The following is a 23,452-nucleotide window of genomic DNA, read 5'->3' on the forward strand; positions in this document are numbered from 1 at the left end:
AACTAAATGTATATTTATCTTTTTAGTGTTAATTCTTTTAATGTTTAACTAAGAGTGTTTGAAACCAATATTTAATTAAATTTCTTTATGCTGAAGAGCTGACGGTGCCTGGTGATTGATTATGGGTAAGTGGAAGCACCCTGGCAGAAGCCAGGAGCAGGAGTATGCTCCAATAAGAGGATTAGCCGAGGACCCTTGGTTTGCTTCTGCATGTTGGTGTCACTTCTTCGAGACGCGGAGCCCCAGACTGAGGGAAGGTCGGGTAACGGAGACAGTGCAGGGAGTGAGAGTGAATGGCCAGCCGGCCAGCCTTTCCATTTGGAGGCTACAAGGACATTGTGATCATAAAGAGTCACTACAAAGAGAAAAGCTGTCTTTGGCTGTGTTCCTAAGTAGGGAGGGTAGTTCTGCATTTAATCCCGCTCCTTTTTTCTGTCTTTCTTTTAGTAGCTCTGAAGCCTCCTAGAAAGATACACTTGCCCTTTTTTTCAGCATCATTTGTGCCTGTGTGTATTAGTGGTGGTGGTTTGCATGTGTGCACGTGTGTATACTAATGTGGAGAGGGCGTGTGTGCATTGCTAAAGAATAATGATGATCAAAGTCAGCAGTGGGGGCTGGGGAGAGCAGAGCCCCAGCAGCTGGGCTGGAGGAACCGTTTCAATTAGTGGCTGGTTTCAGTTTCCTTTTCCCGATTGGAACTGAATGCAGTTAGTTTCACTTTTCTGTTTCCCTTTCCTTTGGTGGAGACAAGGAAACCAAAGTATCTCTGTTACATAATATCGACTCTTTAAATTCAAGAGCCAGGAGGCTGAGAGACAGATCTCACCGAAGTCGTAACTCCAGGCGGAGGGGAATTCTCCAGTCAGATCTGATCAAGGCTGTTTTTGCCCTGCAGACATGAGGTAAAGTTTCCTTGATTTCTCTGTAAGCTTGTCACTTGGAAATTTAAAGCTCACATTTCCCTTAGACTCTGAATTTGGACTCAAGAGATCAGAACAGGGTTACAATTCTAGTTTTGCTGAGACGGGACCATTTTGGGCCAATCTCTTACTTTCTCAGTTTCTTCATCTGCAAAAAGGGGATAATGATGCTAGAAGTGCTTTCTTTCCCAGGGTTGTTGTGGGAAAAATATTAAGTCAGTTTTAAAGAGTGATAGAAATATGATTCATGCTTTGCTATTACCCAGATGTCTCTGTTTCCTGGTTTGTCAAGTTGATGGGGATATCTCTTCAAGTCCTTGCAAGCCCTACATGTCACTTGAGACAGTTTAATTTAGATTTGAATATTTATGTGAATTTTAATGTTACAGTTCTGACTTCAGCTCTCTGTAAAATAAGGTATAACAGAAAGGAAATGAGTTTGGAATCAGACAAGGGTTCAAATGACAGTAGTCACCTTGGGGAGATGTGTGCCTTGGGAAAGTCACCCCTATCTTCATTCTACTGTTTTTGTCCTGGGTAAAAAATCATTTTAGTGATACCTCTCCTTCTACCCTCAATGGTAGGGAGAGAGAGAGAGGGAGGGGGGGAGAGGGTCGAGAGGGAGGGAGGGAGAGAGAGAGAGAGAGAGAGAGAGAGAGAGAGAGAGAGAGAGAGAGAGAGAGAGAGAGAGAGGGAGAGAGAGGGAGAGAGGGAGGGAGAGGGAGAGGGGGGAGGGGGGGAGGGGGAGGGGGAGGGGGAGGGAGAGGGAGAGAGGGAGAGAGAGAGAGGGAGAGAGAGGGAGAGAGGGAGGGAGAGGGGAGGGAGAGGGAGAGGGGGGAGGGGGAGGGGGAGGGAGAGAGAGAGAGAGAGAGAGAGAGAAGAGAGAGAGAGAGAGAGAGAGAGGAGAGAGGGAGAGAGAGGAGAGAGGGAGGGAGAGGGAGAGGGGAGGGGAGGGGGAGGGGAGGGGGGGAGGGAGAGGGAGAGAGGGAGAGAGAGAGAGGGAGAGGAGGGAGAGGGAGGGAGAGGGGGGGGGGAGGGGGAGGGAGAGAGAGAGAGAGAGAGAGAGAGAGAGAGAGAGAGAGAGAGGGGAGAGAGAGGAGAGAGGGGGAGTGCGGGGGGAGAGAGAGAGAGAGAGGGGAGGAGAGGAGAGAGAGGAGGGGGGAGGAGGGAGGGAGAGAAAGGGGAGAGAGGGAGGGGGAGGGGAGAGAGAGAGGAGAGAGAGAGAGAGAGAGAGGATCGAGAGAAGAGAGAGAGAGAGGGGAGAGAGGGAGAGAGAGAGGAGAGAGGGAGAGGAGGGAGAGAGGGAGGGGAGGGGGAGAGAGGAGAAGAGGAGAGAGAGAAGAGAGAGAGAGAAGAGAGAGGGAGAGGAGAAGGAGGGGAGGGGGAGGGAAGAGGAGAGAGGGAGGGGGGAGAGGAGAGAGGGAGGGAGAGGGAGGGAGAGGGGGGAGGAGAGAGAGAGAGAGAAGAGAGAGGGAGAGAGGGAGAGGGAGAGGGAAGAGAGAGAGAAAGTCAAGTGCTGATCATGGGGGATGTTGGTGAGAGTTCCTGGAAAAGTTTGGAAAGGGAGGTTGGGACCAGCTTTCAGGTTCTGAATGGCAGGGAGAGGAATTTGCATGTCATCCTTTAGGCAATGGGGAGCCATGGATGGCTCTCAAGAAATGGAATGATCTCAAAAGGGCTGGAAGAGACATTAAAAATCATTCAGTCCAACCTCCTCATTTTACAGATGAGGAAACTGAGGCACAGAGAGGCTCAGTGACTTGCAGAGGGTCACACAGCTAGTAAATATTGTTGTTCCTCCTTGGTTCTCAAAGACGACGTCATGAGGGTGATGTCTTGACTTGTGCACACATTGGATTGAAGTGGGGCAGAGCTGCACGAAGTCATCAGCCTCACTCTCGCCTGCAGAGCAGAGACATCCAGTGGCAAGGCAAAAGTCGAGACGTCTAGTGACGGCCCGGGATGCAGCCGGTGACCTTGGCCTTTTTACATTCAGGGCTTTCCCAGGCCTCAGGTTGTCTGGGGCAATGCCCTTTCAATGACTGAGGGCTGGGTAAGAAGTGCGAGAAAAGAGGGCTTAATTTACCATCCCAAAACATCAATCTGGAGGGAAAGACCCTCAAGGTTTCTGGCCGAAACAGAAAACAATTGCTATTTACACTCGTTCTAAGCCACCAGAACCCAAACCAGGAGCCTCAGAGGCTTGGGCTGGGGGCTGTGGTTGGCCACTGTGCCAAGTGATGGATACACAAAGGAAATTGAAAGATGGTCTCTGATCCCAAGGAGGTCACTGCCCTACAGGAGAGACAACATGCAAGCAGCTCTGTATGACATGGCATAGATAGGAGGAAGAAAGAAGGTCCTCATATGGGCTGCGATCAGGAAAGACTTGTGGGAGCAGGGGAGATTTTAGATGGGACTTGAAAAAAGCCAGGAGGTGCAGATGGGGAGAGAGAGAATTCCAGCCGTGGAGACACCATTAGATTGTAAGCCCCCTGTGGGGCAAAAGCTATCTTGTACCTCTTTTTGTATCCCCAGCACTCAGCTCCATGCCCGGCACATAGTAGGCACTTAATAAGTGTTGATTGATTGACAAGCAGTAAAAATGCCCAGAGTAGAATGTGGAGCATCTTGCAAGAGCAGGAAGGAGGCCAGAGTCATAGGATTGCAGACAAAAGAGGTTGGAGGTTAAAGAGAAGGGGTGACTGAGGTTGCTGTCTGCTGGAGGTCAGGAAGGACCAGACCAAGGGCCACCTCATTGTCAGGGACTGTGGGAAAGGAAGAAGGAGTAGAGGGATGGTGTCAAGGGGGTTGAAACGTGTGGAAAGCCCTTTGCAAACCTGAGCAGGCTTTATAAATGTCAGCAATTAGCATGTGGCCTTGGGTAAAGCCTTCCCCTCTGTCAGCCTCAGTTTTCTCCTCCATAAAATGAAGGGGTGGACAAGGTGGTCACTGAGGTCACATCCAGGTCTAGATCTATGATCCTGTAGGTCAGGCGTCCACAGGCCCCCGATTGGTCTGTGAACTTGGACAGGAACATCTGCATATCTGTCTCTATAGCTATATCAATCTTTATTGCATTCAGCTTTGGTCTCCTTTGTAATCCTATGTATTTTATTTTATGCACTTAGAAACCTTTTTTGGAAAAGGGTCTCAGGGAATTCAGCAGGCTGCAAAAGGGGCGTAGGACACAGAAAAGATTGAGAAGCCCTCGTTTAGATTCATTGGCACAGGAAGTGCTCGCCAATGAGCAGCAGTTAGCTGGTAAAGGTCCAAAGCTGGACACAAACCCAGGTCTTCCAGAGTCCAGGTCCAGCGCTCAACCCACTGGACTGCTCTGCCTCCTGGGGAGAACCTTCTTTTCTCCTTTGACTAGGTTACCTAGTGACTGGAGAAATGCCCTTGGAATCAGGAAGACCTGAGTTCAAATTCTCTGTCAGAAACTTATTAGTTCCCTCAGCCCCACTTTCTTCATTTGGAAAAAGGTTAGTAATAGCGTTTACTGTGAGAATAGAATGAGCTTGTATTCAGAGTGCTCTACAAACACTACTTATGACTATTCTTATTCTTATTAATTACTATTATTCTTATGTTTTTCATTACTATTCTTGTTACTATTCTTGTTCCTATTACTATTCTAGAAAAGAAGTTAGCGGGTGGGGGCAATGGGAGGCGAGGCTTGGCAAGCCAGGGCTGCCTGCCGGCTCTCTCTGTGAGCTCTAACCCGCTTTTTTCCAACCCCTGCAGTGAGGTGACCCGAGAGTCACTGGAAGCAGCCCTGAAGCAGCTGAGCTGTCACTTTACATGGCATTTATTTAAGGATGAGAGCAACATCGAGAACCTGGAGGAGAAGATCGTAGACGGCATTGGGTTTCTGTGCCCTCAGTCCAAAGCGTCGGGGCACAACCTCCTGGCCTACCTGAAGCATCTGCAGGGTCGCAACGAGGAAGCCCTGAGCTGCCTCCAGCGAGCCGAAGAGCTGACCCAGCAGGAGCACCCTGGTCAGGCTGAAGTCAGGAACCTGGTCACCTGGGGCAACTATGCCTGGCTGTACTACCACATGGGCCGGCTGGAGGAGGCCCGCACCTACCTGGACAAGGTCGCGCAGACATGCAGGAAGTTTGCAAACCCATACAGGATCGACTGCCCGGAGATGGACTGTGAGGAAGGCTGGGCCAGGCTCAAGTGTGGCAATCGCTATGCAGAGCGGTCCAAGGCCTGTTTTGAGAGGGCTCTGGAGAAGGAGCCCCTCTGCCTGGAGCTTCGTGTGGGCCTGGCCATTGCCACCTGTGGTCAGGTTGAAGTTGGCAGATCATGGAGGCACCAACCTCTTGACCTCCTGAGGCAGACCCTTGAGCTGGATCCTGACAACAATTACCTCAAGGTGCTCCTGGCCTTGAAACTCCAGAAAATGAACGACAATGCCACGGGAGAAAAGTTAGTGGAAGAAGCCTTAGAAGAAGCCCAGTCACCAGAGGTCTTCCGGCTGGCCGCCAAATTTTACCGGAGCCAAGGTTTCCTGGAAAAAGCCCTCAGCCTGTTTGAGAAGGCTTTGGAGTTTCAGCCCGCCACGAGTTCACTCTACCACCAGATTGGATGTTGTTATCGGACCCTGGCCAGCCAGATCCTTCACAGAGACAAAATGGAGGGGCTACAGGACCGTGGGACCCGAGAGAAGGTGCGGCAGCTGCACAGCCGTGCCGCCGAATATATGGAAAAAGCCCTGGAGAAGAGCGGCTGCTACCCTAACATGTACTTAGACCTCGCCTCCATGTATGCAGCGCTAGGCCACCACAAGAAGGCGGAAGCCATCTACCAAAAAGCACTTCTCATGGAGCCTCTCACAGCCAAAGAGAAACAGCAGATCCACCAGCGTTATGGGAACTTCCAGGACTATTTCCGGGGCCAGACAGATACTGCCATTTACCATTATTTAGAAGGTATGAAAATACAAGAAAAATCTGCTGAGTATGAGAAAATGAAGGCCAGACTGCAGGAATTAGCAGACCAGCAGAGATCCCAGAAGCCACCTACCCTGCAGGGCTGGAGGCTGCTGGGGTTCTCGGCCAAGATGGAAGGAAATGAGTCACTGGCCATTGAGTACTATGAGAAGGCCCTGGGCATCCTGCTGAAACCCTCTAGCTCAGGCGTTGCAAGCCTCTTCACCTCTCCTTCCTCTCCAGAGGCAGAGAGAGATGAGGGCCCGGGAAGGGTCCTGTTCCAAGGGCCCGGTAATAGGGCCACTTCTGTGCTCAATGGGGAGAACAAAACCAGGCAAGAAAGACAGGAGTTGCCTCTGAAGATGAATGGATGCTCGGGAAGAGCCAGCCCTCTCTTCCTAGGGCCTCAGAGCAGGGCCGCCTTTGCGTGCAGTTGCAATGAAAAAGTGTGAATAAGAACTGGTTGCCTAGAATGACCAGAGGAATAACGGTATTGGAGACGCTGGCTGTGATGCACGAGATGGCTTGACTGGGATGCTCATGGTTCCCTGGCAGCCTCCTCTGCTCCAAGCGACAGGCCTGTCATTTTTTAGGGATAATGGGCAAAAGGACCTGTAGCCTCCTGAGGACATTGTTCAGCTTTGGCCCAAGAGCTACAGATTTCTTCTTTGTCTTCTCTGATCCCACGGTGATAGCATCACTTCATGACAGAGTCCATTAGGGGCTCCACATTGCCCCCAAGTAATGTCTGAACTCAGCTCAGCGTTTGAGGAACTTCCCAGTCTGGTTGTGATTGACTCCTTTGGACCCCTCATAGCACCTTCCCTCAGGAGCCCTCCAGGCTACATCTGAACTGGCCTCAGTGTGCTGATTCTACCCACCTTTGAGCTCTGCTCATGAGATTTCCTAGGCTAGACATCAGTTCACCTGCTTCCCTTTCTGTTCCCAGCCGCCTTTCAATAGGCAGCTCAAATGTATCATTTCCTGCCCTTATCTCCTGCTGCTGGAAACAGCTCCTCTCCCCTCGGACAGCCTCATCTGCAGCTCTCTCATCCATGTCGCATGGGCAGTGTTCATGTATAGTTCCCCTCCCCTCCTGTTCCCCTTTTGACTTTGTAACATGTGTCCTTAGGACAGTGCCTGGCACACATAAGATGTTAATATATGCTTGTAGATTGACAGAGTTGTGTTTTGGTCATCTTGGCATCTGACATGTGGCAGGCTATATTTTGATAACTGTATTTAAGTGCATTTAAGTGTCTTATTCGAGCAACCTTCACTAGAATGCCCAAGGGCATTCTCAAGGGAGACAGAAAAGGTCAAGAACTCCCCTTATCCTTGGCTCTCATGACTGTTATCACCAAGACAAAGCAGACTGAGCTGTCCTTCTCTCCTGTACACAGTTCCTGCCCTATTTCTGCCTGCTCCCTCCATCACCCTTAAATCTTTAACCCTCAATGCTGGCTGTTCTCCACCCCTTTCATGACTTCTCCTTTTGGACTGACCTCCAGGATCCTTTTCACATCCCTTCCCAAATGGGGTGGCTGGGAGAGAGTTCAGACCAACTTGTTCTGGGTCCTATGTCCCCCGAAGGGTGTCTCTGTTCTTGAAAGAAGGCAGCTCAAGCTGGCAGCAAAGCTTCAGACCCATTCCAGGACACATGTGGTCAGGCAGTTTTGGGGGCTGTCACATTCAAAGGCAGTCTCTGAAGTGGATAAAGATCCACTTAAAGATCGTTGAACAGAATTGACCCATAGTTCAGAAGACTCAGAGTTGGGAGGGACTTCCTTGGGGAAGTCACTTACTCTGGGCCTCAGTTTCCACATTGTAAAAATGGGAACATTGCACTAGATGACCGTGGGGTCCCTTCTGGTTTTAAATCTGACCCTATTTGACTGATTCCACCTTACCAGTGAGAAGACCAAGGTCCAGTGAGAGAGAAAGTGTATTATCCAATGTCACAAAATGAATGAAGATCAGAACTGGGGCCCATACCCAGACTTTCTCACTCCTGATGTCTTCTGCTCTTGACCTCTCCCCACCAAATATGTAGTCTTCTTACTAGGACCTAGCTTGGCCAAAAAAATGAAACAAAACAAAATATCCCAAACCAAAACCCAAAAGGAGATGGGCTATTTTGCTGGAAAGAGGGACAGTCATAAATGATAAAATAGGCCTCACTTCCTCATGGCTGTGGCTCCTTCTTTGAAGATGTCTGAGAGGGCAGCTAGTTCTTTGTGTCATGTTGCCTGCAACCAGATTGTACACTGAACGGAGAGGCGTGAAATAAACTTGAGACATGGGCCAGGCGGAGCAACAGAACTGACTCAGTTTATTCATCTGAGGGTACAGGATATATAGAGAAAATCTAGCCTAACTTCAAAGAGTCCTCCCTGGGAGATACTCCCCAAAACATCTGCTGAGGATGTGGCAACATACATTTCCTCGTTATCAGGGTTCCTAGATTGGGTTGTATTTTCCAAGGTTTTCCCAGGCGCCTTGGTGCCACCTGCATAGAGGAGTGAATGTGTAAATCTAAAGTTCAAACCTCCTAATCAGGAAGGGATTGGACAGCCATACCTCTTAATCATTGAAGCCTTTCTGGTAAAAGCCTGGGAAGAGGTCAAACTCTGCCCTGGATCTTAAACCCAAACTGGACTCTTAAGATCGGCCCTTAACAGTGTCAAATGCTCTTGAGTGCCACAGTGGCAGAAATTCCTTGGAGTGGCTCAGGGCTAGCGGTGGGTATCTGGGAAGACCTAGGTCACCTCTTCCATCTCTATATCCTGAACCCCACCCCACCCCAAACTACCAGATGGTGCCGAGGACCCTCCCTCCCACGAGGCGACCTGGCTCTGCTAGAGCACACTGGCCAGTCTTGGTCCCGGGCGATGAAACCAACGGGGAAGTGGTAGGCTGTGGGAGAGGAGCATTGGAGAGGCTGTAGGGTGGTGGGTGGGCCTTAACTAGCCTTTTTTGTTGCAGTGGAGGCAGTAATGTGTGTGAAATGACTGGGGTAAGAAGCAAGAGGTGTCAAGAAAACCGGTTGGTTTTTAAAAATTGATTGAAAAAGGAGCAGCTAGGTGGCGCAGACTTGACACTTACTAGCTGTGTGACCCTGGGCAAGTCACTTAACCCCAACTGCTTAAAAACATAAAAAAAAAGAAAAAAAGAAGCCTTTAAAAATTGCTTAAAAAAATAATGAAGACCAGCCAGAGGATGGGTTGCCTTCACGCCCACTAGGTGGCGATGTTGGACCGCAGGTTGTGGCCTTCAGACTCCAGGCAGAGAAGCACCTCCCTCCTAGGCCTTGAAGACCAGACATGACAGGCTGAGGTTTACAAGAAGGCTGCCTGATCTGTACTGAACCTGAAGAAAGTTTCATTTCCAGCTTTTGTTTTGACATCACAGTCATTTCTAAGCATAATCCCACCCCTGGTCCCCACTTGAAGAATTCCTTGTAACAAAGCAAGTCAGCCAAGCTAAACAAGTCCATAAAGTGGCTGCTGCTGGTAGTGTATGCAGCATTCTACACTGGTAGTCCCCCACTCCCAACAACTGTCCCAGGGAAAGACATTCTTAGTTATGACTCTGCCTAGTTCAAGTACTAACAGGGTAAATGAGAGAAGGAAGCAGATTAGGTACAGGCCCATTCCCCTGGCTCTGATTCTTTCTCACCTCCTTTTTTCATTCAACTTTCTTCTTCTTTTTGTTTTTCCTCACTCTCACTATCCTTACTCTTACCTTTCTCTTTCTCCCCTCTCTCCATCTCCTTTTCTCCTTCTTTCTTCCCTTCCTCCCTCCCTCCTTCCTTTCTTCCTTCCTTCCTTCCTTCCTCCCTCCCTCCTTCCTTTCTTCCTTCTTTCCTTCCTTCCTTCCTTCCTTCCTTCCTTCCTTCCTTCCTTCCTTCCTTCCTTCCTTCCTTCCTTCCTTCCTTCCTTCCTTCCTTCCTTCCTTCCTTCCTTCCTTCCCCCCTTCCCCTCTTTTCCCTTTCTCCTCCTTCCCTTTTGGACCAGACTTATGATTTCATTGGTAAAGGGGATGCATTTTTTTGGCCACAGGAACTCTCAAAGACCATCTGCTAAGTTATGGAGAGATTGTGACTGACTTTGGTTTGGAGAATACTCATAATGGTGAAATCACAGACTCGAGAATTATTACTTAAGTGATGGTTGCTTAGCCAGGGGAGGACCTGTGCTGTTTCCTCCTTCTTTTAATAAAGCTTTCCTCTGTAATATCACGAACCACATGTTTGCAGCTGGGGAGCTGGGGAGGGTGAGGGTGAGGGTGAGGGTGTAATTGTCTCAGGTTCCTGGATGGGGGTTGGAAATCAAATGAATGAAAGAAGCCAGAGTCACTTATGAGAGTGACTCACGTGTCATGAGAGTCTCAGGCCTGCCTTTTATCTCTTCCTTTCCCCACTTTCTTCTTTCTCTCCCTTCCCCTTGACTCCCTCTCCCTTACTTTCCTCTGCTCCCTTCTCTTATTTTTTATTGATTTTTCACCCAAGTATCCTTCTTTTTTATTAGTCAGTCAACACGCATTTATTAAGTACTTCCTATGTGCTAGGCATTGGGCTAAGGGCTGTGGCTACAAAGAAAGCCAAAAAAAGGAAAGAAAAAAAAGAATAAAAGGAAGGGAGGGAGGAAGAAAGAAGGAAAGAAAAAAGAAGGAAGGAAGGGAGGGAGGAAGGAGCACCAAGAGGTCAGGACTAATTTCCACACAGAAAATCCCACGGGGATGAGAGAGATGGGGGAGCTGGGTTGAAGAGTTAGAGAGCTCCTTCTCCCAACATGAGGATGCCTTGAGAAGCAGTTGGTGCCCAGGCTGCTTCCACTGATTTCTGGCACCAACATGCTCTTGAATGAGATCACAGATTGGGAGAGAGGCTGATGGGGGCACATTGTAGAGGTCAGAGGGTCAGAGGATCCCACATTTTACTGCTCCCAGGCTCAGCCCCCTTGTTTTACAGGTGAGAAAGTGAGGCTGACTTGAGGTGAAGTGACCTGCCCAAGGTAGGTATCTACCTTGGTAGATACCCCATTTGGTAGTGTCTCTGGCAGAATTTGAACTCGGTCTTCCTGCCATCTTCAGGCCTCGTCCTCTATCCATGGTGCTGTCCCGCTATAAAGTCATGCCTGGAGCTGGTGTGGAGGGCCAGCTCACGTTCTGAGGCAGAAAGAGTCCCAGACAAGAGTCAGGAGAGACCAGAGTAGAAAACCCTCTTGGGACACTCACTATCTGTGTGACTGTGGGGAACCTTCTCAGAGCCTCACTTTCCTCATCTGTAAAATGGGAATAATACCTGTAGAACCCACCTCACAAGGGTGTTCAGGCTCCAATGAGATAATAAACTACTATATAAATGATAACTGTTATTGTTATTATCATTGTGAGGTGATTGGCTGGAATTGGGGTACAAGAAACTGCTTAGATTTCCAACTCAGCATACCTGACTCTACCACCCATCCATTTGTCACATGGATGGCCAAAGCATTTACCTCCTGTAACTAGGGTAGGGTGACTGGGACTTTGTTCAAGGCTGTCACCATTTTGGAGGGGGCATGATTCTTTCCCAGGAAGTCTTCCAGCTTGCTATCTCTGTTCCAGTCCTGGGTCCTGCCTTCCCTCATTCTAGCCTCCCAGATTATACTTAGAGCGGAGGCTTCTATAGGTTTTCGGGCTGGCAAACTCCTTTGCAGACATGATCTTATCTGAGTCTCCTAACAACTCTGTGAGGCAGGCACTATAGGAATTATTATCCCCATTTTACAGCTTTGGGAACTGAAGCTCAAAGGGCTGAATGACTTGTCCATGATCACATAGCCAAGGAGTGCCAGAAGTGAGATTTGAACTCAGGTCTGCTTTCAGGGCCAGTGCTTTCCTTTCCCCCTCCACTGGCTTTTGGTGAAGGCTGGTATGACGGGATACAGGATGCGCTGCAGGACCCTTGGTGATTCTGTGTGGACACCAGCCAGCCAGAGATGGAGGACTACTTGGGAGAGAGACAGTGGTAAGCTAAGACCTGTCACCCTGGGGCTCAGGGGCACATCATTTTTGGTTTGTTCAGATCCATGATTTCCTCAGGGAGGGAGAGGCAGGTGGGGAAGCCCTCTCTGCTCACCTGGAATTTAGTGTCTTAGGGAGAAGTCACAGGCAGAGTATATCAGAGGGGAGACTTGGCCCCAAGTCCTCACCTTCCTAGCTTCTCTTTGAGACTCAGCCCAAGCACCATCTTGGGCACAAAGTCCAATCCCTCCAGATGCCAGTTAGCATCTTCCCCCGCCAATGACCTTGTTGTTTCTCTTTTGCATAGAGTTAGATACACAGGCACATGGTGGAATATGGGCGACTTTGGCCCCACTCTGTCATTTTAGGGGCCCAGTAACTAGCACCCTAGTTCCATTTAACTACTTTGCATTGGGGATATTTTCTTCAAAGATATGGCAAGAACAAACATAGCAACATTTCCCCCACACCAAAGGGGCATGATTCTTCCCTCTCCCTCCACATAACAATTCAGTCCCTGAGGAGGGGAAAGAGACAAGGTTCATAGCTTAGCTCAGGTCCCTTATGACATTAGTACCACCAAGTTCAAGTGCGCAGCCCTCCTGGGCTGCCATCTTCCTGAGACCTTTGCTCTTTAGGGCTTTGAGGCATGGCTGCCTGCCTGGGTGTTGCAGGCAGCCCAGCCTGACTTCCTGGCTCCTGACAGTCTCCAGAAGGGAAAAGAATGAACAGGAGGGCAAAGAGCCTGTTTCTTGGGGTCATGTGGGGGAGCCTAAGGGAGAGGAGGGAGGAGGTAGCCTTCGCTAGTCCCACAGCGTCTCACTTAGTCGCTTTCACTCTCAAACACAGAATCAGGTTCTATTATGGATTTGGACAGTTCCCAGTGTGCAGCCAATAGAAAGAAAAGCTGCTCCCACCCCCATGGTAGGCCAACAAAGAGTGTCTGTGCGTGCTTCAGCCCTCTGGTCTCCCCAAAGCTTCTCCTAACATCTTCCACTTGGCCAATGCAATCTTAAGTGGTCAAGGAACATACCAAATGCCTATTATAATAGGATTACAGAGCCAGAGTTCAAAGGGACCTTGGAGGCAATTGCATCATTTTACAGATAGGGAAACTGAGGCCACAAGAAGTTGAGGGAATTACTTACAGTCACACAGGTCATGAGCATCAGATGTACATGTTGGCTCCCCAATAGACTGTAAATTCTTGGAGGGCAGAGGCAGCTTCATTTTCGTTTCTGTGCCTAGATAATAATAGCATTTATATAGTGCTTTAAGGTTTGTAAAGCACTTTACAAATATTATCTCTTTTGATCCTCATGACAACCCATGAGGGGTAGATGCTATTATTACCCTCCTTTTACAGATGAGGAAACTGAGGCAGGCAGAGGTTAAGTGACTTGCCCAAGGTCACACAGCAGGTGTCTGCCTTTGAGCCAGAATTGGTTGATTCCTGACACTCCCCCCCTCCCCATCAATGTCCTTCAAATGACCTATTTGAGCATATATTTGTTTTGCATATACTTTGATATATGCTTGAGTCTGATGAGAGAGACAACATGAAAACAACTATGAACAGAAAAAGGGAGAAGCTGGGCCTAAAGTCAGGAAGACCTGAGTTCTGAGAAGAGAAGTTATAATTAATTATAATATTAATTATTAGTAATCATTATACTAATATTAATAAATAAAGTATTCGTTAATTACTATGATATGTGTAATGAATACACTAATAGTTTAGTTTTCTCAAGAGCTGACTCTGGCTTGGGAGTCAGAGCTCCCAATGCAGCTTGAACTGATTAACCGAAAACTCTGACAGCCCTCACAATCACTGCACCTTAAGGGAAGCTAATCAAAGATTGAAGAACCTGTTCCTCTCACAGAACCCTGGTTCTATGCTTTAGGGGAGGTGGTCACAATCCTCAAAGACTTGCCTCCAGAATTATTGTATTGTGGGACTTAGGGGTTTCTCGAGGGAAACCTCTAAATGACTGTTTGTAATCCACCTTCCCCTCTCCTTCCCCAGTTGTGATTTAAGTGTATAACCTGTGTTCTTGCTTCAGCTAAGAGAACATTCCTCACTCTGAAACTGATTAATTAAACTAGTTGACTACTGGCATGCCTGTCTCTAGGCCCGCTTTGTGCATCTCAGAGCATTCTCAGGTTAGAGAGTAGCTCAGTAAAAATCCTCTTAACATTAATTGGTGTCAGAAGTTTTTAAGGGGTGGGCGTAGGGTAAAGCCTTGAGCTCCTCCGTACAGGGAGACGGGACAGGCAGCCTCTGATCAAGCCAGGCTTTTCATTGTGAGGAATGCTGCCGGGCCCCTTTTCTTGATCTGGATCACTTTGGTGAGGTCTGCGGTTTTTCTCTTCTCTCTTTCTTAAATGCAGTCTGAGCTATGGACTGGGGAGTTTCATTTCTGCATGCCATAAATTTTTTTTGTGAGAGAGTTGCTTGGGCAGTTGGTTTTGTGTGAGGTTAAACCAGCTGAAATGAACTTTTTAATTTTATGCTTGGTTAGAATTGTGGAATGTTTACTTCTATAATTCAAGTGGAATACTTGTAATTGTGTACTTGTATTTTGTGTATTTGTGTTGTCATATCCCCTTATAGTGTATTTGTGTATTGTGCATTGTGTATACTTGTTAGTTAAGTGCTGTTATTATCTCTGAATGTACACCTTTAAAATGGGACAGATGTGTGGTAAAGGCATGGGGGGGAAACACAGCAGTTCCTACTAGCAAACCCCCAGAATAAACATGTGCCTTTCAAATGTATAAGAAACATGGCCTTGACTGTCCCTCCCATTGCCAGGATTGGGTTGATTTGACTTGTGATGACCCTAAACTTTGCTGGCCTTATTGGGGCAGCTTTGATAAGAGTAAATTAGAGTATTTAAGGCAGAAACTGAGGAGTAAGGAAACAGCCTCTTGAGTGGGACAGCTAATGGTACCCAGAGGCAAAGGAAAGAGATCATGGGTCTAAATTAGAATCAATGAAAGAAAGGATTAAATCATGTGAAAACCTTCCTAACAATCCCCAATGTACCCAACCACCTAAAATATACCCACCTTTACTAAAAGACTCCATCAGCTACCCAGTTTCTATGTTCCCTTTCAAAGTGTAAGTCAAAGTTCTCCAAGGAAAAACCCCCGAGGAAAGTGGCTTGATCAGGACCTACGGATTCAATACCCTCCCAGGTATCCCAACCCCAGGGAGGATCCCATAGGCTTTGCTGAGCAGCTCCGACTCACCCTGTGTCCATACAGACCCCAATATCTGGGTTTGTATCAACTCATGGTAGTCTCAGTGGGGTAAAGGGGAGAGTAGGAGCTGGTGACAGAAAGCACCTCAAAAAGAATTGAGGGACACTCCCTGCAATCCTGGTCACTCAGCATGAGTAGGCTTGGGGAGGGCTGGCAGGAGGGGTGGCAAAAGGAGGGGGATGTACAGGCGATGCCCATTATCCCCATGACTCCTGTTGGAGACACTGGTGCCATACTCTCAATTTTAAACCCCTCTGTCTTCCCCTGCTCCCCTCCCCCACAGTTAAGAGTGTATCTCAGTTTGGGGTTGCTAATAAGACCATTGTAGCCAATATCTCAGAACCAGTCTCCCTTTTTCTTGGAGAAATCAGAACTTTTCATCCTTTTGTCCTGGTTCCTGAGGCCCCTAGCCACTTGCTAGGACAGGCCACTATTTCATTTGACCCAGGAGGGACCACTTCTTTTTTGTCCTTTATCCCCAACACCTTCCTTAACCCCTTCCAACCATTCCAGCTCTAAACCAAGTTCCCTCCACACTTTCGGATGTCAGATGTTACTGATATTGGGTCAGTTATCAGGGCCTCACTTGTTGTGCAGTTAGCTCTCCCATCTGCTTTATATATTTCCGGGAAAGGAGGGAATAGTTGGTATAAATATATTCAATCCTGCCCCCTATCTGCCTGAAATGGAAGGCAGGATGAGACTTTAGATCATGGCTGCATAATTTATTTGGATGTCTTGTTCCCCACCCACCCCAGTCCCAGGGGACCTGAAAGAAACTCCCTCGGAGGGATCAGACTTGGGCCGGTATACTGACGGGTCTTGCCTCAGAAATAAGGAAGGAGGCTTGGTTGCCGGTTATGACCGGTCTGCCGGTCTTCCAGAGAAGTGGTTGAAGCTTCATCACCCCCTGATGCCCATCCGGCACAGCAAGCTGAGCTCGTGGCAGTAGGCAGGGATTGTGAAGTAGGAAAAGGAAAAAAGATTAATATCTACACTGATAGCAGATATGCATTTGGGGTGGCACGTGACTTTGGGCTGCTATGGAAGCATGGGGGTTTCCTCACCTCCTCAGGACAGCTGATCCAAAATCAGAAACAGGTTTCCCATCTGTTAGACTGTTTACTGCTTCCCCAGTCTGTAGCAGTAATTCAAATTCCAGGGCACAGCCCAGAGAACAGCCCTCACGGCCGTGGAAATGACGTGGCTAACCACGTAAACTGCAGCTTTAACTCGTCAGGCCCCTGAGGGTGCAGCTCCCTGCAGAACTTTCACTTGACCCCAGAAGTAGCACCTTGGTATGTCCATTTCTCTCTGAAGGCCTGCCTGACTCCTAGCCTAAGGAGAGAAGAGACAGCCACTGCCCAGAACAGAATGCTTATCAGAAAGCAAGATTGGCTTCAAAAAGAGAGATGTAAATTTGCTAAAACTGCTACTATGGGTCAGTTGGCCCAAATGGACTTATAGGACTGCCTAAGAACTTGTCCCTCCCCATGATAGAACACTTTCATTCATTCAGCCATTGGGGGCCTGACAAGCTATCAAAACCAATATTGGTAGGGGAGTTTTCTTTTTCTTTTTCTTTTTCTTTTTTTGGTAGGGGAGTTTTCACAGAGCTGCTGTCACGCCAACGAGATGTGTCCTGCTTGCCCCAAGGACAAATGCATCCAAGCCTCTGAAGCCTGCTCTCGGGCAGTTTCCTCTTCCAAATGCACCCTCTAGAACCTGTCAGGTTGATTTAATTCAATTGCTACCTGACCTTGGATGCAAATATGTTTTGGTTATGGTCTGTATGTTTTCCCGATGGGTGGAAGTATTCTCCTGTTGTACTGCCACAGCCTCTGGGGTAGCAAAAATCCTCTTAGAAAAAAATCATTCGGTTATGGGGGGGTGCTCCTAAAGAGATACATAAGTGATAGAGGTACTCATTTCACAGGAGCTTCATTAGCTAAGTTACTTTCATCCTGGCCAATTACTCAGCACCTCCATTGTGGGTCATCAGGAATGGTTGAAAGAGTTAATGGGATGCTTAAAACCTCTCTTGCTAAATTCTCTGAGGACCTAGGCACCCCTGGCCCAAAGCCCTTCCTTTAGCTTTGTTAAACCTTAGGTCCAGACCATTTGGTTCCCATAAGCTCAGTCCCTATGAGATAGTAACAGCCTACCCAATGCCACTGTACCCGTGGGTGGGAAGCATAACAGCCAAAGGGCCCCTCCTACAATACTGCATTGGGTTGGCTTAGAAGATATCAGAGACTTACTCACTTGTCTCACAGTTCCTTCCAGTCTTTAGAAACTCCAACCAAAACTCGGTCCCTGATCCAACCTGGTGACTAGGTCTACAGGAAACATCATCTCCGAAAACACTCCTTGGAGCCAAGGTGGAAAGGCCCCTTTGAAGTCCTGCTTGGCATCCACACTGCAGCCAAATTCGGGGGAGTGGAGTCCCGGACCCACCTGTCACATCTCAAAAGGGCAGTACTGCCCACTTGGATTTCAGGACCCTCTGGTAACCTGACCCTACAGATTAAATGGGGTCAGAAGCAGCTGACATCTGAGGTGGCCAGCTGTTCCCAAGACCCTGAGGATGAGAAGATGACAGCTGATGTAGACTACCAACCCAAGAATGGGACATGGCCTGAGATCTGCAGTTACTCCCTGTATGAACCAAGTCTTTGTTTTTCCTCTTTGCTACTGTCCCTTCAACCTCTTAATGTTCATGGAAGGAGTGGTTTTCCCTTTCGCTTGGATGTTGTACTTATCTCCTTAAGTTGTGATTTAAGTTGTGATTAATGAAAATTTTGCTATTTAAGGTAAAAATTCCTGGGACTGTAGTTTGTTTTGAGCTTTGATTTCAGAAATAGTTGTCTGAATTGTCACAAGACCAATAATAGAAAATGGCATGCGTGGCAGTCTGAGGACTGCTAAGGTGGCTGTCTTCACCTGGCAAAGTTTGTGAGGAAAGGTTGTGATTTAGGACACAACCTAGATAGGATCTTCCTGACTTTATTTCCCCATTGTGTTATTTCCTTTCTGAAAAAGGAAAATTCTCACCTGGTCAATCCTGTGCCTTGCTTTAATACTCTGTAACTACATGATTGGCTGTCAGATGCGACTCATGCCTGGAATCAAACAGAGTTAAGGGAGTTTTCCCCCTTGTTTGTCTCTCTTTTTCCCTTTTATAGCAAGTTTCTATAATCAAAAAAAATTTTTTTTCCAAAATCATGTTTCAAATGAATGTTCCTCACCAGCCTTCAAGGGTTGTGCTGACTTTTTTGGCTGAAAGGAGGGAATGAGAAGAGAATTCATAATTTTCATATTAATTGATATGATATGTGGAAATGAATATACTCACAATTTAGTTTTTTCAAGCGCTGACTCTGGCTTGGGAGTCAGAGCTCACGATGCAGCTTAAACTGATTAATCAAAATTCTGACAATGCTCACAATCACTGGATCTTAAGTAAAGCTGATGGGGGTGCTTGGGTGCTTATACTTGGACCATACTTCCAAGATCATATTTCTCTCTAGCCTCAAAACACTCTCCCTGGCAGTTCTTTCCCCAGCCCAAAGACCCTGTCTCTGGCCATAATTCACGAGGGGGCCCAGTGAGGTCAATTATCTCACTATCTCTTCCTGTTACAAGAACAAAGTGACCTCTGTAGAATTGCCCTTGTATGAATAGATTATCTTGTGTCGACAAAACTATCACGTACTGATTCCCACAGTCACTGTATACGATCCAGAGGCCAAGTTATAGACATCAACTCTGGAAGCGATCTTGTGACAGACATAACCTACACTCCTTGAGAACCCCCCTCCCCGGTTTCTAGCAGGGAATGATGCCTGTGACTCAGGTTGTATCTTATCACCTAATTAGCACACTTGGCACACTGTCTACTACCACTCCTATGTAAGCTTTAGCATCATTCCTGTAAGGCTGCAGGATCCCTTAGGGAGGCCTGCCTGCCATATTAGTGTTATAAGAAACCTTTGCCAACTTGATGCCCACCAGCATTAAAGAATGCTTGAGTCCTTGAATTTGTTCCAGATGACCCTGTCCTGTACTCTGGTCCCTGAGGGGTCCCTGAGCCTCTAAAACCACGTCAAAGATTGAAGAACCTGTCGCTGTCACAGAACCCTGGTTCTGTAGCGGTCACGACCCCAAAGACGGCTCTAGAACGGTCGTATTGTGGGCCTTAGGGGCTTCTCGATGATTGTTTGTGATCCGCTTTCCCCCTCCTTCCCCAGTTGTGCTTGAAGTACATAACCCATGCTTTTACTTTGGCTAAGAGAACATTCCTCACTCTGAAACTGATTAATTAAACGAGTTGATTACTGGCACTCCTGTCTCTAGGCCAGCTTTGCGAGTCTCTGAGCATTTTCAGGTTAGAGACTGGCTCAGTAGAAATCCTGTTGAAAGTTTAAATCTGGCTTCAGACACTTAGTAGCTGTGTGACCCTGGGCAAGTCACTTCACTCCGTTTGCCTCAGTTTTCTCATCTGTAAAATGAGCTGGAGAAGGAAATGGCAAATCACTCCAGTATCTTTGCCAAATGGGGTCACTGAGAGTCAGACACAAGTGAAAGTACTGGACAACAACATGGAGAAAGCTGTTGACAGAATAAGGTGGAAATGATTAACAGAGGGAAGGCACTGTCGTTAAGAGGAATGGGAAAAGCCTTCCTGTAGAAGGTGGAATTTTAGCTGGGACCTGAAGGAAGCCGGGGAAGCCAGGAGGCAGAGATGCCCTGGAGACTCTGGACTTCATTTCCAGTCCTGCTGCTTTCTAGTTGTGAGACCTTTGGCAAAGCACTTCCCCTACTGGACTCTTAGCTTCTTCATCTGTGAAGTGGGGATGGGTGGTGTTTGACCTGCTATTTAAGGTCTTCTACTCTGACAGCATGCCTCAGTGGAATCAGCGGGGCCACTGGGGTCAAAAGACCTGGGTTGGAATCCTAGCTCTGACAGCTTGTTACCTTGGGCAAGTCACTGAAAGACCTGGTTAGTTTCTTCAACTGTAACATAAGGAGGTTGGACTGGGTGGCCTCTGTGACTCCTTAATTTGATTCAATTCAATAAACATTTATTCAGCAACTGCTATGGGCCAGGCAAGATTCAAAAAGAGCCAAGGACAGTCCTTGCCTTCAAGGGCTTATAGTCTAATGGGGGAGACTAGGAGCAAACTAATGTCCACAAAGCAAGCCAGGCACAGGATAAATGGGAAATATTTGAGAGGGAAGGCTTTGGAATAGAGAGCTCTCCCGAAAATAAGATATACAGGAAATGAGGTATAGAAATCTATCATGCCCTACTGGAGAATTGAAGGGAAAGGGGATAAGAGAAGGGGGGCAGGGAGAAGGGAGGGCAGATTAGGGGAAGCCATATTCAGAATGCATGCCATCTTGGGGTGGAGGAGGGACGAGATGGGGAGAAAATTTGGAACTCAAAATCTTGTGGAAGTGAATGTTGAAAACTAAAAATAAATAAATTAATAAAAAAAAGAGAGCTCTCCAGAGCTAGAGTCCTATGACATTCTGTGCATTGACTTTTCAACCCCTTTCCAGTTGTCCAAATTCTTAATGTCCTGTGTTTTGATAATCCCCTTGTTTTCACAGAAGTGCTAACCTGCGTTCCTTTTACTCTTACCATAGAATATCTAACCACAATATGTTCTATTTATGTTGATTTGTTGTTCAGTCATGTCTGACTCTCCGTGACCCCATTTAGGGTTTTCTTGGCAGAGATACTGGAGGGGTTTGGCGTTTCTTTCTCCACCTCATTTTACAGATAAGGAAACTGAGGCTAACAGGGTGAAGTGACTTGCCCACAGTCACACAGCTAGTAAGTTATGACTCCAAACTTCTTCCACTCGGAATCTATTTTCTGACATTCCAAGCTCCTTCCCAGCTCAGACATTTTCTGTCCTAACGCCATGTTTCAGAATCCTTTCTTCTCCGACAATCCACCTTTCTTTTTACTCTGTGTCTAATATCTGGATTGTTAGGTCGCTTCCCTTTTGCCAGTTTATGTTCTATGTGCTGACACTCAGTTCTAACGCCCCTCGCTCCGGCTCCCAGGCACACTCGGCGTTCTAAGGCTCCCGGCACTGTCCAACGTTCTAAAGCTCTTCGCTCTCAGACCAGCCCATAGTCCATGTGGGATCTGACACCCAGAGTTGCAAAGCGCACAGTCCATGCCCCAGAGTTCTAAAGGCCCTCCCAGTCTGGCCATCTAAAGTTCTGGGCCTCTTTCCACGAAAGGCCAGTTCTCAGGCTCTCTCCCCGGCTCTGGTGCTGAGGGGCACCAGGGACGAGGTGAGAGCCGCCCCTTTCCCTCCCTAGGCCCCGCCCCGAGCTGGCGCGGGCTGACGGAGGACGTTGGGGGCTGCGCCCGCTGTCAGGAGCGAGTCACCAGCCTCCGAGCCCAGACCTAGGAGGAGCTGGGATGCCACTTCCCCGGCGCCGGCGCTCCTGATTGGCCGCCCGCGGTAGCCTGAGCGGGGGTCCCCAGGGCCTGGGGAGGGGCAGCCCGTGCCTCTTTCCCTCCCGGCTCTTCCCTCCCTGGTCCTACTTGACCAGCACCCCCGCCACGCATGCCAAATAGGCCCTGGTTGCTCTTCAGGTGAGTCTGCTTGGCAGCTGCGGGCAGCTGGATCCTGGAGAGGACGAACTGGGAGGGGTGGCGGGTCCAGAATCTCCGGGCTCTGGGCTTGGGGGCTGAGGTACGAGAGTTGCGAGCGCTGACCCCTGTCCTCCAGGTCTCCTCTGCCAGTGTACTTGGGTGGCCTTGGGCAACTCAGTTAAGTTGTCCCTGCCTTCACTTTCCCCGCTGTAAGCTGAGGCGGGCTGCTTTCTCAAGAGGATGGCCAAAGTCCTTTCCAGCGGGAAACTCTTGCGACCATTGGGCAAGGCACCCAATTTCCCCTTGGAAACGAAAGGCTGGACTCGATGGGCTTTAGGAAGGTTTTGAGTGCTAGCTGGCACCCCTGGGCACCGTCTGGCCCCGAACAACCAGAAAGGGTCTTTCGTGTGTGTGTGTGTGTGTGTGTGTGTGTGTGTGTGTGTGTGTGCGTGTGTGTTAGAAATTTTATGCAGAGCTTGTGCGAAGGGTCATCTACGGATAGAGTTAATTTCGGTTTTGGAGGGGAGGAGGCAAAGGATGTAGATTTACTTAAGTGATCAGCTTTACTTTCGTCTGTGTTCACCTACCCACCTTTGATTCCTTTCCAAACTGAGTCTTAGCTGTAGCTTCTTGCCTTCTAATTGAATGTAAATTCTTTGAAGGATTTTTTTTTCTTTTCAGTATGTGTATCCCTAGTGCCTGGCAGTCAGTCGACTAGCATTTATTAAGCCCTCCTATGTGCCATGCCAGGCATTGTGCTAAGTTCTGGGGATACAAAGAAAGTCAAGAACATAGCATAGCCACTGCGTTCAAAAAGAGGGTTTTCTAATGTGGAAGATAGCATGCAAACTGACCCCTGGATCTGCTGGATAAATGCTTTCAAGTTGATGGAGAGGAAGGGACTGTGGAGTGGACAGAGAACAGGACTGGGTTCCAGTTCCATTCCTGAAACTCCCTAGATGTGGAAGGTGTGTTGGTTGCAATGGAAAGAGAAGACAAGGAGTCGGTAGACCTTGGTTCAAATCCTCTATCTGCCTGGGTCCCAGCCTCCCCAGGCTTGTCTCCTCATCTATAAAATAAGGAGGCTGGAGCAGATGGCCTCTGAGACCCCTCTGATCTCACACCAGTGACTTCCCAGTGAGGACATTCAGAGCCAGGAGGGAACTTAGAAGTCAGCTAGCCCAAATGGGGAAACTGAGGCCCTGAGAAGTAGTGACTCACTGAAGGTCCCACAGGTAAGGTGGGGAGGTGGCAAAGGCAAGATTTGAATGCAAATGCTTCTTCAAAACTGTCTCAGCCTTGGAGGTCTCAGCTTTAATGTTGAATCATTGGAAGTTACTATCATTTGGTGTTAGGTAGAGGCAGGAGGTCAAGAAGCTGGAGGCTCCTGCTCACTCTTCTTCCCCTCATGTGCATTCTCTATGGCGTTTCACTTTTCTTGGAGAAAACCGACGATGACCCTCTTGATGTGTCATTCTGCCAGGGACCAGGAGGGAATGGAGGCTGGCGCTAAGTGGGGAGGAGACGGTTCAGATCTAAGAGACAGGCAGAAAGAGACAGAGAGCAGGAGAGAAAGAGAGAGAGAGAGAGGGAGAGAGAGAGAGAGAGAGAGAGAGAGAGAGAGAGAGAGAGAGAGAGAGAGAGAGAGAGAGAGAGAGAGAGAAAGAAACTATTGAGAGAGAGTGTGTTAGGGG

General features: G+C 48.2%; 2 protein-coding genes across 2 annotated transcripts in view; both read left to right on the forward strand.

Moving 5' to 3' along the window:
- The first annotated feature begins 729 nt into the window (after nt 1-729).
- LOC110198959 (interferon-induced protein with tetratricopeptide repeats 3-like) lies at nt 730-7,041 on the forward strand. Its single transcript, XM_020973604.2, has 2 exons — nt 730-902; nt 4,668-7,041. Exons 1-2 carry the CDS (start codon nt 898-900, stop codon nt 6,310-6,312), a joined length of 1,650 nt encoding a protein of 549 aa, XP_020829263.1. The 5' UTR covers nt 730-897; the 3' UTR covers nt 6,313-7,041.
- A 14,533-nt stretch (nt 7,042-21,574) lies between these two features.
- LOC110198964 (lysosomal acid lipase/cholesteryl ester hydrolase) overlaps nt 21,575-23,452 on the forward strand; it is a 38,774-nt gene continuing 36,896 nt past the window's right edge. Inside the window, exon 1 of the mRNA XM_020973617.2 lies at nt 21,575-21,758. Within this exon, the coding sequence (XP_020829276.1) occupies nt 21,730-21,758 (29 nt within the window). The 5' untranslated portion in view covers nt 21,575-21,729. The remainder of the gene's footprint in view (nt 21,759-23,452) is intronic.

The sequence above is a fragment of the Phascolarctos cinereus genome, unplaced genomic scaffold (genome assembly GCF_003287225.1).
Source record: "Phascolarctos cinereus isolate Bilbo 61053 unplaced genomic scaffold, phaCin_HiC Scaffold_3;HRSCAF=262, whole genome shotgun sequence".
NCBI classification, from domain to species: Eukaryota; Metazoa; Chordata; class Mammalia; order Diprotodontia; family Phascolarctidae; genus Phascolarctos; species Phascolarctos cinereus.